At 43.7% G+C, this 16,761-nt stretch overlaps 1 protein-coding gene across 16 annotated transcripts in view; it reads left to right on the top strand.

The window, feature by feature from the left end:
• Positions 1–15,135, top strand: part of LOC116087715 (zinc finger and BTB domain-containing protein 7A-like) — a 30,108-nt gene extending 14,973 nt beyond the window's left edge. For 15 of the 16 annotated variants that reach the window (XM_031366342.1, XM_031366344.1, XM_031366341.1 and 12 more), the window contains 3 exons: positions 8,272–8,372; positions 11,493–11,595; positions 12,015–15,135. In XM_031366342.1, the coding sequence (XP_031222202.1) occupies positions 11,593–11,595; positions 12,015–14,024 (2,013 nt within the window). In that variant the 5' untranslated portion in view covers positions 8,272–8,372; positions 11,493–11,592 and the 3' untranslated portion in view covers positions 14,025–15,135. Of the gene's footprint in view, positions 1–8,271; positions 8,373–11,492; positions 11,796–12,014 lie in introns of those variants that run through there. The other variant, XR_004117627.1, reaches the window with a different exon arrangement.
• The last annotated feature ends 1,626 nt before the right edge of the window (positions 15,136–16,761 follow it).

Genomic DNA, 16,761 nt, shown 5'->3' with positions numbered 1-16,761 from the left:
TTTTTTAGGATTCTTTTTAAAAATTGCATTTTGTTCTTTTCTTTTGCTTGTCTCTGTTCATTAGAAGGTCAGTTGTACCAAGCTGGCTTTTGTTGTTATCTTTAGTGTATGTTTGGTTGCTGACTAATTTTTCTTGTTTGGACTGGCTATAGAAGTTTCATTCATGACTATTGAATGAATTAATATATATTCCCAATATTGTGTCTTTATGGCTATAGATCCAGTGAAGAATGAGTATGAGATATGAAAGTACCCCATAACACTACCTTTCTCTTAGTTTTTCCTTTTAATTGTACCATCATGGACAAAATAAAAATAAATAAAACAAAACTAAAAGAATGATATTTATAATGTATACAACAAGCAAACCATGCCCAGTTTGTGTTCCTTTCTTAGGAACACAAACAGGGCATGGTGGTGGATCCCTATAACTGAAGCATTCTGGGTTGAGTTTGTGGCAGGAGGCTCACTCAAAGTTCAAAGCTAGCCTTGGCTACATAGAGAGATCCTGTATCAAAAAGAAAAAAAATAAAAAAAGGGCTAGAATACATAATGCTAGAATTCATTAAGCCCTTGGCCCACATAAGCCCGGTATGGTGGCACATACTTTCAATCCCAGCATTCAAGAGGTGGAGGCAGGAAGATTATAAGTTCAAAGTCATGTTTGGCTAAATAAGGGAGTTCCAGGCCAGCCTGGGCTAGAGACCCCTGAAGGAAGTGAAGAAGATAGGGAGGTAGGAAACGAGAAATAACATCATAGAGCAAATTAATAAATAACTAAAACACATTGACACCCATAAATACATGTACACTGTACGGGCAGTTTAGGGGTAATGGTGGCTGGGAGAAAGCAAACAGCTTTGGTTTAACGGTCCTCACTGTGAGGGTAAGGACTGAATCCTGGTCTTATTCCCTATTACCCTTCCTTGTTCCTCTCCTCGCTTTAGTCAAATTGGAATCAGCTCATACTTTTAGTGACACTTTTACCAATTAAAATTACTTTTGATACTGTCATACATGCCTACAATCTGTTTTGGTCATATCTTTCTCTCTCCCTGTCTCCCAACTCCCCCCAGACACTTCCCAAATCCTGTCCCAATGTTAAACTTTGTCTTTTATTTATTTATTTACTTTTGAAGTATAAATCCAGAGTTCAAAATTAGTGCTCATAAACTTTACATGGGTGTGAAGCCATGCACTGGATTGTAGTCAAACTGCTGGGAACAATGCCCCTGAAGAACACTTCCTTATCAACCAACAGTTGCTCCTCAGCTAGAGGCAAGGCCTTCTGAACCCCTTTTATCTCACTTTCAATGGCAAGTTGTGATGGCTTCCTTCCTTCCTCCCTTCCTTCCTTCCTTCCTTCCTTCTTTCCCTCCTTCTTGCCTTTTGTTCTTTATTTTATGTATAAATACATTTATTTTCTTTCCTTTTTTATATATCAACCACAGTTTCCTCTCCTTCCTCTACCCCCAGTCCCTCCCTCCCACCTCCCTTTTGCCCTTCCCCTATCCACCCCACTGTTTCTCTTCAGAAAGGGCAAGCTTCCCATGGATATGAATATCAAGTTGCAGTTAGACTAGGCATCCTTTTTCATACTGAGACTGCACGGGGCAACCCAGTCTGAGGAAAGGGTCCCTAAAGCAGGCAAAAGAGTCAGAGAGAGCCCCTGCTCCTACAAGAAGACCAAGCTAGACAACTGTAAGATATGTGCAGAGGGCCTAGGTCAGTCCCATGCAGGCTCTCAGGTTGTTCGTTCAGTTGCTGTAAGCTCTTACGAGGCCAGGTTGTTTGATTCTGTAGCTTTTTGTGGAATCCTTGACCCCTCTAGTTCCTACAATCCTTCCTTCCTTTCTTCAGCAGGATTCCCCGAACTCCATCTGATGGTGGCTGTGGGTTTCTCAATCTGCTTCCATCAGTCGCTAGGTGAAGCCTCTGGTGACAGTTGGGCTAGGCACCAATTTATGACTTTAGCACAGTATCATCATTAGGAATCATTTTCCATCCTAGGTCTCTGGGCTGTCCAGCCTCTGGGATGATGGCTTTCTTAAATTAATGCAACCTATGTTCATGCTGTATGTGCTTTTAAACATTTATCTATGAATGAAGTCAAAGATTTCATCAATGGAGTATTTTATACAAGGAAATTTATCTTTCTTGTATGCCTCCTAATAGAAGACATGTGTGCCAAAGGATACAAAGTTCAATTAGAACCAGAGAAGTAACTTTTGATTCAGTGTTGTGACTTAATTAGATATTGTGGATTTTAGGTTTGTTAAGTCATTTTTATGTTATCACTAATAAAATAAGTATTTTTGGTGATGTATGTGTTCATTATTTTAATAGAAGCATTTCACTTTGTGTGTGTGTTTGTGAGTGTGTGTGTGAATCAAAACACAGGCTCAGGGATGGCTCAGTGGGCATAGTACTTGTCCCTGCAAGTATGAGGGACTGGGTTCAAATCTACAGAACCCATGTAAAATCCGGCATAGTAGTGTGTATCTCAAGTGTTCCTATGGTGATCTGGGAGTTGGCAACAGGAAAATCGCAGAAGCTATCCCAAAGCTACAATAATAAGATCAAAGAAGTCATTTTTTTTCCTATAAATTCTTTTCTTCTCTCTTTTCCCTACCAGCCTAGGAAATGTTCCTGACCAACTGTAATAGAACATGAGTGTAGATAATTTTATACAACAGGCTGCATATTAATCTCTTTACTTCCTGCATTGTATCCTTGAGCTTTGCTATGAGGGCAAAGCCAATTTATAAAGCAACCCCCCACCCACCATTAATAAAGTGATTGTGGAACATAACTGCTTGAAAAAAATTGTTTTTGAGAGAGGGTCTCATATGTAGCTCTGGCTGTCCAGGAACCCACTATTAAACCAGGCTGCCCTCAAACTCACAGAGATCCACCTGCCTCTGCCTTCTGAGTGCTGGGATTAAAGGTGTACACTACCACAGCCACTGAGCTGCTTGATTCTTCATGTTGGGATGACTTTCATCTTTAGCAGTGTTTCTCTGTATATATGAATATACATGTATTTGTGTAGGTGCATGTGCCTATATGTTCAGGTGGTCAAAATTACATATTTTCCTCTATTCTCACCTTATTATTTGTTTCCTTTGTGTGTGTGTGAGCGTGTGTGTGTGAGCGCGCACGTGCGCATTACACATTTGTGTGAGTGTAGTGTGGGCGGATCCTCGGTTATCAGTCCTTCCCATCTTCATACAGTGTCTCGTATTTTTGCTGCTGTGTACATCACGTCAGCTGGCTTGTGAGCTTCTGGAGATTTTCTTCTTTCCATTTTGCTCTTAGAGATTCGTGCTACTGCACTAGGCTTTATGTGAGCTCCAAGGACTCAAACTCAGGCCCTCACACTTGAACAGCAAACACTATACTTACTGATCCAGCAGCTTAGCCTCTAGGCAGTGTTTTTTATATTCTAAAATGCACAGCTTATGGACTTGTAATTTTTAGGCATCCTGAGTTCTGCTTTTACTTGAGTGACCTTTCCTATGCCAAAGCTCCAAGCATGGGCTAATATACATCTCTGCAGAATTCCAAACAAGCACCCCGTTGTTCAAAGTGTTTTTAATCAGAAATGTATCTCAGTGTGGCCTTGTTATAGACTGAGAATTCATATGCCTCCATTGAAAGCTAATCTGTAATATGGTGGCACTTACTTCTGTAAATTGAAGAAATAAGTCATGAATGTGGTACTTAGTTATGAAAAGCAAGGAAGTAATTAAGTCATGAATAGGTCTCCCTTGAGAATTGGATTATCCTCCTTTACATCAAGAGCAGAGAGCCAGCTCCTGCTATGTACCTATGCGAGATGTTGGCAGTTTGCAGCCTGGAAGAAAATACTCATCAGATCCCAGCTGCACTGCCACTGTGATCTCAGACTTCCAGCCCCCAACACTGTGGTAGATGTTTACTTTCTGCCTTGTATCCTTGAGCTTTGCTATGAGGACAAGCCTGATTAGTAGCCAGTGTTTGACAGTGTACAGCTTGTCTGACTCCCATTTATGAAGTAATTGGGAGACATAGCTACTTGTTTCTTAATTCCTAACTTTGACTTTGTACTAGGTTGGCATTTTTATTACTTACATGTCATCTAATGTTTAGTAGTTCATAATAGCCAAAATTAACATAAGCCTGTAATTCAGTGATAGTACATTTGGGCACTGTGGCCTAACACAATCAATAGTTACAAGATGAGGTAATACGAAACCCTTTCTCAGCCAGTGAGGCTTGCCTTTTCCTATGTTAACCATCTGAAGGAAAGGGCTGTCTCAACATCCTGCATCCCAGGTCCTAGAAGACAAAGATTCCTTGGGATATTCTCAGTGGAAATCTCTGTCCTGTCTATTTCTAAACTTAGGCAAATATGGGCAAAACCCAGTCCAGCTTAACTTAGAGCTCAGGGCCTCCCAGCTCTGTAGCCTAGCAGGCTACTCTTCTAAAGTAGGAAGAGCATACATAGGTTTTACATATTGACAATGGTATCAATGGCTATTTACACTAAGATATACAAGTACAAACTTGGGACACAGGTTTTTTTATTAAAGGGTTACAAGTAACCTAAAGGGTTATTATATTTCATTCTAATGCTGAACACCATGGAGACACAGTTACTTGGGATTTTTCTTTTTAGTGTGATTTGGAGAGTATGTTACTTAGTTTCCATAAAACTTTCTACGCTTGAAATTTTGGAAGGACCTATGAAAATTAAGTGACTCTCTTCATTTATCTTCTTAAACTATCTCAGGACTTCTAGCTTTATCCTCCTAAAGTCCTAGGAGTAGTTATTGATGTTCTCAGAGAGATTCCCGTACGCATTTGAGTATCTCACAGTTGGAGCAGTATGAGTGTCACCTGACCACCAGAATTTCAGTTGTGTTTTCCCCTGGAGGTCACGCCTTCTCCACCTGGAGTATAAGTTTTATCCTCTGGTTTATAGTTCTATATTCAGCTTATTCCACATGAGACATTTAATTTTGAAAATTGCCCAAATCATTTTACTTGTTACCATCAGTCTGCCTACTGTCTGATATTTGTTGATTCAGAATGGAAATCACTCCTCATGTGAGACTCCTTGAGATAGCTGGGAACAGGGCTGAGACCTTCAAAAGCTTCTGGCTTATCACTGCTGCTCTCTTCTGCTCTTCCTTTTGTATCATAGGTCACAGTTCTCTCATCATTTTTGTCATATTCCGGAAAGCTCTCCAGCCTGTGTGTGTGTGTGTGTGTGTGTGTGTGTGTGTGTGTGTGTGTGTGTGCGCGCGCGCGCACTCGCTTGTACGCGTACTCACACATGCCATGGAAATTGCAGTTTTCTTGCTGATTCTTCCTTCTATACTGTCATTCTTTTGCCCATGTTGCTGATATCCTCATCAGTTTTGCTAACTTTCTCTTCAATGTTTCCTCTCCTTTACTTTCCACATCCTACATTAAATTCATCTGCTTGTTTGTATCCTCTTGCAGGCCATTGGTCACTCTTTTTTTTTCTTTTTTTTATTAGATGTTTTCTTTATTTACATGTAAATTTCTCCTTTCCCAGTTTCCCCTCCAAAAAACAAAGAAACAAAAACAACAAAAACAAACCCCTGTTGCCTCCCCCCTCCCCATGCCTGCCAACCCACCCTCTCCCACTTATTGGCCCTGGCATTCCCCTACACTGGGGCACAGAACCTTCACAGGGCCGAGGTCCTCTCCTCCTATTGATGATCGAATTTGCAATCCTCTACTATACACATGCTGCCAGAACAATCAGACCCCTCCATGTGCAGTCCTTGGTTGGTGGTTGAGACCCTGGGAGCTCTGAGGGTACTACTTAGTTCATATTGTTGTTCATCCTAAGGGACTGCAAACCCCTCAGCTCCATTAGTTCTTTCTCTAAGTCCTTCACTGGGGACCCTGTACTCAGTTAAATGGGTGTCTGTGAGCCTCTACATAAACTTTTGGAATTTTTATCCAGCATTTTACATGTTAGTATTTTTGAGCTCTCTAGTTGAGGAATTATGATCTTTGCGGGGGAGTCTTGTGGCCTTGCTTTATGTTACTTGTGTTTGTGTGATGGAATTTACGTCTCTTTTGGTAAATCGTCTGGTTTGATTTGGGACTCCTCTCGTTGAGTAGTCTTTTCAGTCCCTACTCCTACTGAGAAAAGAAGGAGCTGCTTTAGGAAGGAGCTTGACTCTCCTCCCACTTCTAGGAAGGAAGCCACAGCTTAGTTCCTACTGATGTGTTGTGTTGCCTGTCTTTGCACAGCTCAGGTTTCCTTTTCCTTTGTAGATGTTCAAAGTGCTTCCTCTCATTGGACTCATGCCTGGGTTCTCTTATTCTGTCCTTTGCAGGTTTAGATGAAGGCACCTTCTGGTCTACCATTTACCCAGAAGTATCTTACTCACTTCCTTGACATAGATCCTGGCAGTCATGGGTGGCTTTCCTCAGCTCTTACACCAACAGATGGTAGAAGCCCAAAGGAGCTTAAAAGAAAGCCACAAAAGTAGAGTCTTTTTGGAGTTTTCTTCAATTTCAGACTGTATCAGATTTCTGTTGGACTGTATTTTGATCTGAAACTATGACAAGAAAGAGAATTATTATAAATTATTTTGGACACCCAAAAATAAAAATTTAAAAGAAATACAGCTATTGTTTTCCCAGTTTTAGTGACAAAATGTTTGGCAAAATACATTACCAGGGCTCTGGGGAGGAAACTGTTAGGCATTGTTGATAATAGTATAATTTGGTGTGTTTATTGAAGGGAGTATAAGTTCTTATCAGATTATGAGGTGCATATAAACTCTAACCCAGCAGTTTCGTTTCTGAAAACATATCCCATGGATATGCTAGTGTTTGCATATGTTTGAAAAACATGTATACCAAGTCATTCACTAAAGCATTCATGATAGCAAAACTCAGATGTCTATTAAAGCAACCATTAAAGATTTTTGTAAAACTATACAATGAGTCTACAAAGAATGAGTTCTATATACTGCCATGTTAAGACCAAGGTATGCTGTTAAGCAAATAGAAAGTGTTTGTTAATATGCACACTGAATATTGCATATCATATTGGGGGTACCATATCTTTACTTGAACACAAGCACATATACTTGAAATTTACCAAAGGAATGAATGACAGTGTTTACTTAGTAAGTAGGTAAGTGGGAGCAAAGGATATGGAAGATAATATCACAAGGAATACTTTTCATTGTATCCCTTATTCTCAGTTTTTAATTAAAACATTTTATGGTACTAGAGCTTGAACTTGGGGCCTTGCACAGGGTAGGAAAATTGTCTACTACTGAGCTATGAGCTACATTCCTAGATCTTGGGGCTTTTGTTTTTTGTTTTTGTTTTTGTTTTTTTCTCTTTTAGTTAAAATTTCTCATTTAATATATTTTGGTCATGTTTAGGCCTTTCCCCAACTTTTCCCAGATCCTGCCCCTATTTACCAACTTCATGTTTATTCCATACACTCAAAAAGAAATTAACAAAAAAGGAAAAAATAATAAAAAAAGTAAGACCAAAAAAATGCCAAAATAAAGCAGAAGCCGCCCCCTTCCTGTGCCCCCCCCACCCCCTGCCAAATACTCTGTGGAATTTGTTCTGTGTTGGCCAGTTACTACTAGGCATAGGGTCTGCCCTGGATTGTGGTTGATACCCAGTGAAACTCCATTGGAGAAAACTGATTTTCCCTTTGCCAGTCAATATCAATTGCAAATAAATGCTTGATTAGGGGTGGGACACTCTGGCCACCTTTTCCTCAGCATTGGGACCCCATCTGGCTTGACCTCTACAGGTCTCTACATGTTGCAGCAATCTCCCTTCAGAGGAGGGCTTGATGAAGACATCCTATTTAGCGCCAAGTGCTCCAAAGTCTCTCATTTTCTCCACATTGTCCAGTTATGGATTTGTGTTAATTTTCATCTATTGTAAAAGAAGCTTCCCTGCTGAGGGTAGAATGATGCAGTGAACTATGGCTCTAGCGGTATATCATTAGGAGTCATTTTATTCCTGGGCTCCTTAGAGTTTTTCCCTAAGCCCGTGACCTATCTAGTCCTAGATTCTAGGCCACTTTAGCAGTGTCCAGTATAGATTCTGTCTCATGTAGTGGGCCTTAAAGCCAATAAGAAAGTAGTTAGTTATTCCTGAACATTTGTGCCACTGTTGGACCAATGTATCTTATAGACAGGTTGCTATTGCAGGTCGCAGGGTTTGTAGCTGGGTTACATATTGATGACTATGTTTCTCCTCCAGGACCGTGCAGAGTACCTTCCAGCACCATGAGCACTAATCAGTCAGTCAGTAATGATGAACTTCTAGTTGGGCTCCAGCTCAATTTTCTCATGTTTGATGATGTAAGTATTGTCTTCAGCAATAGAACCTTACCATCAGCTCATGGGGAGCGACCAATAGTTTTTGCAGTAGTCTGATATTTAGGGAAGGACCATAGAACTCCCTTGGCCAATGACTCAAAATGTAATCCATTCCTGGTACTGGAGGTTTTACTTGGTGGCATAAAGTATTCAGTTCGGGCATTGTCTCCCTCATTATATACTGACTCTGTCTGAATTCCTTTCTTATGTGTATATTTTAGGAAGCTTCTACAGTAGTAGGTTTCCATATGTTTTTTTCAAAAGGTTTTAGTGTTATTGTCCTTCCCCATAATCCCTGTTCGATCTTGTTCTTCCTTCCTGTCCCCATTTAGTCCTCTTATTTTAGTTTCTCCTTTAGTCTCTCCATAGCACTAGATTCTGTTTACTAGGAGATCCTCTTTTCCCTCCCTGGTCCTTTGACCTAGCCTTTGTGGATATCCAAGCTTTAGTGTTCAGCCCTAAACATATATCCGTATAAACATCAATACTAAATGGACTCAGCAGGTTGTATTTCTACACACTCGAACACACCCCAACGCTAATTAAAGAATAAAAGGTCATGAATTTGAGAAGGAGTGGGGAAGATACCTGTCTGTACACTGTCTTTACACTGTCTCACTTTTCCAATGGGAGGAGGTGCAGGTAGAAAGGGAAGGATGGAAGTTATCTAAATGCAGTACTCACATAGTCAATCCTCAAAAAATAATTTTAAAACTTTAAGCTAAATAACTCAAAATATTACATAGCATTCTATAAAATATAATCTTCATTTCGTTATGTGTATAGGTTCACATATGTACAGTTACCTGAAGAATCTGTAGAGGAAATGTACAAATCCAGAATGGTGATTGATAATTCTGAGTTACTTGTTAAAATTCTGAAAAATTGACATGTGAATTTTTTCAGAATTTCAACAATGATTGGCATAATACTTTGATGATGAGAAAGTAATAATAAGCTTATTTAGAGCATAAAGTAAGAGTAAGAAAAAAAGTACACAAGCACTTCTGTGAAAAAGCCAAGTAGTAAACAGTGGGGGAAAATGTTTGCATCACAATTTTTTAAAAACAAATAACAGGGCTACTGAGATGGCACAGCCAATAAAGGTGCCTGTCACCAATCCTGATGGCTGACCTCAATCTGTGGAACCTACAAGGTGGAAGAAGAGAACTGACTCCTGCAAGTTATCCACTGTCTAACACACAAACACATGTGCGTGTGCACACACACACACACACACACACACACACATACACACACACACACATTGAATTAGAGATAGGCCCCCTATTTTCCTATTATATGGTACTCATTATAAAAACAACAAAATAATTCTCAAAGCAGGAGATTGAAAAGAAAGGGCAACCACAACAGAAGTAACCACTCAGGGCAGTAGCCTAGGGACTCAGGCTATATATGGTTTATAGCCACTGATCTTTGTACAAGCCCTACCAGGCATGACAATGGATTAGGGGTATAAGGGTCTGAAAATTGCTGAAGGAAGACCCCAGACTCAGATAGTATACAAAACCAAAGGGCATTTATTCTGCAGAAATAGCCAGCATGCGGGGTTAACCATTCTTTAAAATGGCAACCCCAGACAAAGGCATGCAGGCCTCCTTATAAGGAGCTCTCTTGAAGGATTAGGCAATCGAAAATTTCATTGGTGGGTGCTAGGGGGTCACAGGTGATCAGTGGTCTACATTCCTATCTCATAAGCATTCAATCATGTGATGAAGTAGGGCTGTCTAGCACAGATGGACCGTGCTAAGATATTTCCCCATTTTTGTGGTTATCCCCAGACTGTTCTTTGGAAGGGGGTTTTATGATCTTGTTCTGGATTTTATGGTCTGTTCCTAGTGGTGTCTTAAGACCTAGATGTAGTTCCTGGAGCTAGTGCCTTATGGCCTTTTTTGAAATCAGGCCTGATCCTCAAAATGGAGGCAAATGGGGTTTATATTACCTTTTCAGGAGAAGGACAAGTGAGTTTATTTAAGGAAAATGATTTTTAAAATTCTTCTAGGGGCTAGAGAGAAGGCTCAGTGGTTAACAATGCTTGCTGCTCTTGCAGAGGACTTGAGTTCAGTCCTAATCACCCATGTTAGGATATCATAACCCCCAGGGAACCCATTGCCCTCTTCTGGATTCTACAGGCATATGGGCACATATACATATACTCACACATGCATACAAAATAAAAGCAAGCCTAAAAACTTACTAATTTGCATGGAAGTGGTGATAACCAGTGCCAGCCTTTCATCAACACTTTGAACCAGGCACAATTCAGATGACATTTATTTAATTCAACACTCTTTGAAATAGGTACTGCTGTTACACCATTTTATACATAAGGGAAGATCTAATCCTGGATCAGAGATCACACATCTACTTAGTAGATTTCCCTAGGTGCTGTTTGGACCATAAAGCTTTCGTGCAGATCCTGCATAGTAAAGCCTTGCTGTGCAGACTCTCTAGGGCTGTTGAAAGAGCAGAACTTTCAGGAATGAACTTAATGAAAGGAAGTTCGATACACAGGGGAATGCCCTGTGACAGCATATTGAGATTACAGGCTCTTCCTTCCCCCTCCTTCTCTCCCTCCCCCCTCCATCCATCCTCTCCCCTCCCTGCTTCCCAGCTACTTGAAGTGGTTAATCCTCCTCTGCCATATACTCCTGCTATGATGTGTATGTCACCATAGACACAAAGCAATGGGGCCATGTGACCATGGACTGAAACTGAAGGAGAATAAATCCTTCCTTTTAAGTTGATTGAGGTGTTTTGTCACAGTTACAGCTGAGGAACACGTCAGGCCTGTCATAGGAATTCAACACTAGTTGAATGTGCTCAGTTATGCTTTTTTATTACCTGAGGTCCAGGAAAGTGGGGTTATAAGCATACTTATAAACTAGTAGAAGCCAGACCTTTGCTTGAAACTTTCATCTGGTCTGTGCCCAAAATGGTAATTTTACAGATGTTTTGCTCCTGTTGCTCCTAACTTAAGCAAATTTCAAGAAGCCCTTGTAACTTGAATTGTGTTTATAACTTGATTTGATTTTTGAGTAATACCTCCAAGTTAACTGAATGCTCATTCTTTCTTAACAGAGTTCCTGATCAAGCTCACAGCTGCCAGCAAGCACTCTACTACTGAACTGCACCATCTCTCCAGCCCATGCTTACTCTTGAATAGCCACAAAAATATTCAATGGTATGGCAAAATAAACCTCCATTTCATTTAGATATTTATGCTATTTTTTTTGCCACTTAAATTATTTTATGTAGTTGAGTATGATTTTTTTTTTCCTAAGGAATTCTATGTATCTCAACTTAAAGAGTCTTCAACTTTTATGTTATATATAATTTCCTGTAGTTTTCAAAGTTGCTTTAATAAAAAGTTTAACGTTGAAACAGTTGTGGATTTACATGTAGTTATGTGAATACATGTATCCTTTACCTTTTTTCCCTAATGACAATATCTTCTAATGGACATTGGCTTCTGAGGCTCCCTCGCTGGGGGCAGGAGGCAGTCCCAGCTTCCGGCTGCCGCCCCTCCCCTCCTGTTGTGTAATCATTCCTAGGCACCCCCCCACCTGTTCGATATTTTAACTTTTCCCCCTTTCCCTTTAGTTCCGGACGCTCCGGGAGGAGGAGAAAGGTTCCTTCACAAGACTGGACGTTCCCTCCCCGGGGGAGGGTGTGGTGTCCCGGGGCCTCTGGGCTTCAGGTGAGGCCTGGGATGCGCGGCCTGGCGCGGGGGAGGTGACGGGCGGACCCAGATCCGGGGTAATTTGCATCGCCCTCCCCCCAGCCCGGGTGGGGATTGGCCGGGCAGCGGCGGAGGGTGGTGCGGGGCCTCAGAGCCGCCAGCCCACCGCAGCCATCATCAAGGTCACCAGCTCCTGCGCGCCATCCGCAAAGGAGATGTCTCGGAAGATGGCTGGCGGCGTGGACGGCCCCATCGGGATCCCGTTCCCGGACCACAGCAGCGACATCCTCAGCGGCCTGAATGAGCAGCGGACTCAGGGGCTACTGTGCGACGTGGTTCTCCTGGTGGAAGGACGTGAGTTCCCCGCACACCGCTCAGTGCTGGCCGCCTGCAGCCAGTACTTCAAGAAGCTGTTCACATCGGGACCTGTCGCGAACCAGCAGAATGTGTACAAGATCGACTTTGTGAACGCTGAGGCGCTGAAGGCGCTCATGGACTTCGCCTACACCGCCACACTCACGGTCAGTACGGCCAATGTGGGCAACATCCTGAGGGCAGCACGGCTGCTGGAGATCCAGGCCGTGAGCCACGTGTGCTCCGACCTGCTAGAGCGCCAGATTCTGGCGGCTGATGATGTGGGTGATGCGGGCCAGTCCGATGGCACCATAGACCAGCGCAACCTACAGCGTGCCAAGGAGTACCTGGAGTTCTTCCGCAGCAACCCCATGAATAGCCTGCCCCCCATTGCCTTCCCGTGGTCAGGCTTTGGTGTCCCCGACGACGGCCTGGACACCACCAAGCAGGCCGTGGCTGCCGCTGTGACTGCTGTGACTGCTGTGGCTGCTGTGGCCGCAGATGACTGCAATGGCTTGGACATCTATAGCCCAGGACCCCCAACCGATCGGCCCCCAGTGGGCAATGGAGAACAGGGTAAGAGCACCCCAGGGCTGTGGCCTGAGCGGAATGAAGATGCCCCGCCCGGAGGGCTCTTCCTGACACCGCCTACTGCCCCTCAGGCCACCGCGCAGATCGGCCACTATGGCCGTGCAGGGGCCCGCACCAATGAGGAAGAAGTGGCGGCGCTCTCCAAGGCTGCCCTCGAGCCAGGCGACTCCGCGGGCTTCCTGTCGGGCCCTGCAAAGGGCAAGGATGGGGACATTGCTGGTGTGGGCGGGCTAGCAGCCAGTACACTGCTTCAGCAGATGATGTCATCGGTGGCCCAGGCGGGGGATGTGGAGTCGCGCACCAACGACATGGGCGCCATGGACTACTGCCTGAATTACAGCAGTGGAGCCCATGAGGGTGATATGGACCCTGCCTGGTTACAGAAGGCCGCCGAGAAGAAAATCCGGCCCAAGGCTTTCCAGAAGTGTCCCATCTGCGACAAGGTGATTCAGGGTGCGGGCAAGCTGCCTCGTCACATCCGCACGCACACAGGCGAGAAGCCCTTTGAGTGTCACATCTGCAAGGTTCGATTCACCAGACAAGACAAGCTGAAGGTGCACATGCGGAAGCACACCGGAGAGAAGCCATACCTGTGCCAGCAGTGTGGCGCAGCCTTCGCGCACAACTACGACCTGAAGAACCACATGCGGGTGCACACGGGGCTGCGGCCATACCAGTGTGATAGCTGCTTCAAGACCTTCGTGCGCTCCGACCATCTGCACAGACACCTCAAGAAGGACGGCTGCAATGGGGTCCCCTCGTGCCGCAGCTACAGGCCTCTTGTGCAGGGTGTGCTACCTGATGCCCCCGCTGGGGCCTGCGCCTCCCCCGGGCTCCCGGACGCCCCGCCCAGTGGCCAGGAGAAGCACTTTAAGGACGAGGAGGAAGAGGCCAGCCCCGACGACTTGGGCCACGTGAATGTAGCTGGCAGCGGAGGAGACGATGTGCCACTGCCGGGGGTAACTTCCCAACCTGACTCGTATTAAAATAAACCAAAACCAGCCAACCAAAAAACAAAAAACCCTAAGAACAGAGAGAAACCACCACCCACCCCCAGCACCAGAAGTAAGCAGTTCTCTGTCCAGATGCCCTCCATCCATCCCTGCGGACATGTGTGCGTATATATACCTTGGCCGCGGGTGCCTGCCTTTCTCCGATCCCCATCTGCTCCTGTGCCTCTCGCCCCATCCACCAAGGGGCCCCACCCAGCGGCCCAGCCTGCTCCTGGCCGAGGCGAGGGTGATGAGGACACCAGGACAGGCGCCCGGCTCCTTGCTGGTTGGTTTGGGGGGGGGTGTGTGTCTTAGACAGATCTTAAATGCTTTGTCCACTGTGACTGGATGTTAAAATGGTCCCCAGCTCCAGCCCTCCTTCCTCAGGGCACTTAAAGAAGGGGGTGTCCCCTCAGCCTGCCTCCCTACCTTTGGCCTCACATCTCTGTACGTCCACCCTGGCCACCACTGGCATAGAAATCTAATTATTCCCAAGCCTGGATAGCCAGAGCGGGGATTTGGGGGATCGCTGGGGTCCCTGCCACCCTCCTTCATGGCACTTACACCTGACGGGGCCCTCGGGGCCACTGCTCAGGGTGACTCTGGCCATGCCCCCACCCCGTGTTCAGAGACTGAAAATTCGTCATCATGCCATGCCCCACTTTTTAAGGCACTTTTTAAATCTATTTCCCTTTTTCCTCCTTAAAGACAGTTTATATAGAGATAGAGATAAATAAAATATTCTTTTCCCCAGAGGAGCCGACAGCAGTTTTGGGTGGACGTAACCAAGATCAGAGGTAACCCCAGGAACTCAGGCAGAGACAGGCGAGGGAGTGAGAGAGGCCACAGCTTAATGTCACAAAATAGGAATAAACCCCCAAGATTTTAGTAAACACAAAGGGAGAACATTTTTTAAAAAACAGTAAAAGTAGTAACAGCCAGGTGGGGATCTTGGCACTTTGTAATTGAACGGGTACTTTTCATTCTTATGAAATGTTTACAAGTTGCACCTAGCTTCTATGAAAAATTGAAGAGAGAGCAAGAGCAGTGGGAAGTAGCTAAGTCATTTTATTTTTATATGAAATAAAAGAATCCCCCTCCAAAGGAAAATGGACATTAATGTAATCTGTTAATCTGATTCGTGTTTCTTTCCTAGTTATAGGTACACTCATATATGTGTATGAGTTTATGTCTATGAAATTTTATATGAGGTTTGTGAATCCATGACCATCATATTTGGGATACAGAATGTTTAGCACTACAGAGATTCCTTAAATGTTGTCCTTTTATAACCATACCACCTTTACCCCCTTATACTCCATGCTTATCCTTAACACTTAAAAACCATAAATCTCTTAATACAGCTCTATAATTTTGTACTATCAAAAATGTTACATTACCACCTCTGGTCCCACACCCCACAACTCCCCATCATGGTCCCTCTGGCCTGAACCCAGCTCACTTTGCCTTTGGTTGCTCATGTCATAACCATTCCATTCCTCTGCTTCAAGGTATAGGCCCTGAAAGGAACTGTATACCTGTCCTGCCCCCTGACCACTTCTGCCTCCACCTCAGTGTACTGTGACTGTTCGACAAGGTTGCTCTGGCCCAGGCTGAGAAATTGACTCCACCCTTACCCTGACCCCTGGCATGTTCCACATCTGGTCCTGTGTAGTCACCAACCCCAGGTGTGGTAAGTAACCTGCCCATCCTGACCCCTTAGCCACTGACCTCTGGTCTGGGGCTCTATAGTCACTTGACTCGGACACTCTGTCCTTGTCTCTGCCCAGAGCCTAGACCCCCCTTAGCATGGGTTTTGCCACCTCAAAGGTCCCCCAAGCTATAATCCAACTATGGAATCCTGACCTGGTGGGTTAAAAATCCATACTAAAACACAACTAACAATGAAAATCCGTATGCCCAGGTTACAGCACAGAAACTAGATAAATTAAACTGGTATCTAATTGTTCTCCAAATCACCAATCTTATAATAATGTTCCCTAAAGAGAACAAGTTACAAGAAATTAAAGACACAGAATTCCAAAGGACAATACATGTTCAACAAGCTCAAAACATTCAGAGAGGGCATAAATAGCTACATGAATGAAATTAAAGACAACGGGAATAAAATGATGGGAGTCCAAGTATACAAAAACACAGCTCAGCCAAACAAGGAACAGTAAGACTGTAAATTCTCAGTCCAGCTATCAATAATTTAGAATCCCTTGTAGGGGAGGTAGTCGGTTGGTTGTGGGTCATAAGTGGTAGTTGTGTCACTTTTACATTGCTCTGTTGTTTTATACATTTATTGAAGTGGGTTCCTTTTGACTTTCCTCTTCTGAGCCTATTATGATACTCTGTTTTCTGCCTAGAGGAACATTTGGATGAAGTTCAGCTAAGGGAACTAGGGAAACTCAGTGATGGTTATTGAATGGCTTGCTGAAATCTCATCTTGGCTATGTGTCAACAGGACCAAAACCTTAGTCATTCCTTAGATTATATGGATATATTGTAAAAGGGATATCAAATTTCAGACCCAGTGAAGTCTATCTACTGTCTGGAGCTATTAGAAAATCTTAACGAAATGGATGATTTTCTAGATACCACTTACTAAAATCAAGATCAGGCAAACTACTTTTTTTTTTGTTTTTTTTGTTTGTTTGTTTGTTTTTTTGAGACAGGGTTTCTCTGTATAGCCCTGGCTGTCCTGGAATTCACTCTGTAGACCAGG

The sequence above is a fragment of the Mastomys coucha genome, chromosome X (assembly GCF_008632895.1).
Source record: "Mastomys coucha isolate ucsf_1 chromosome X, UCSF_Mcou_1, whole genome shotgun sequence".
Classification (NCBI taxonomy): domain Eukaryota; kingdom Metazoa; phylum Chordata; class Mammalia; order Rodentia; family Muridae; genus Mastomys; species Mastomys coucha.
Note: the sequence above shows the minus strand (reverse complement) of the source record. Positions and strands in the feature narration are given on the sequence as shown.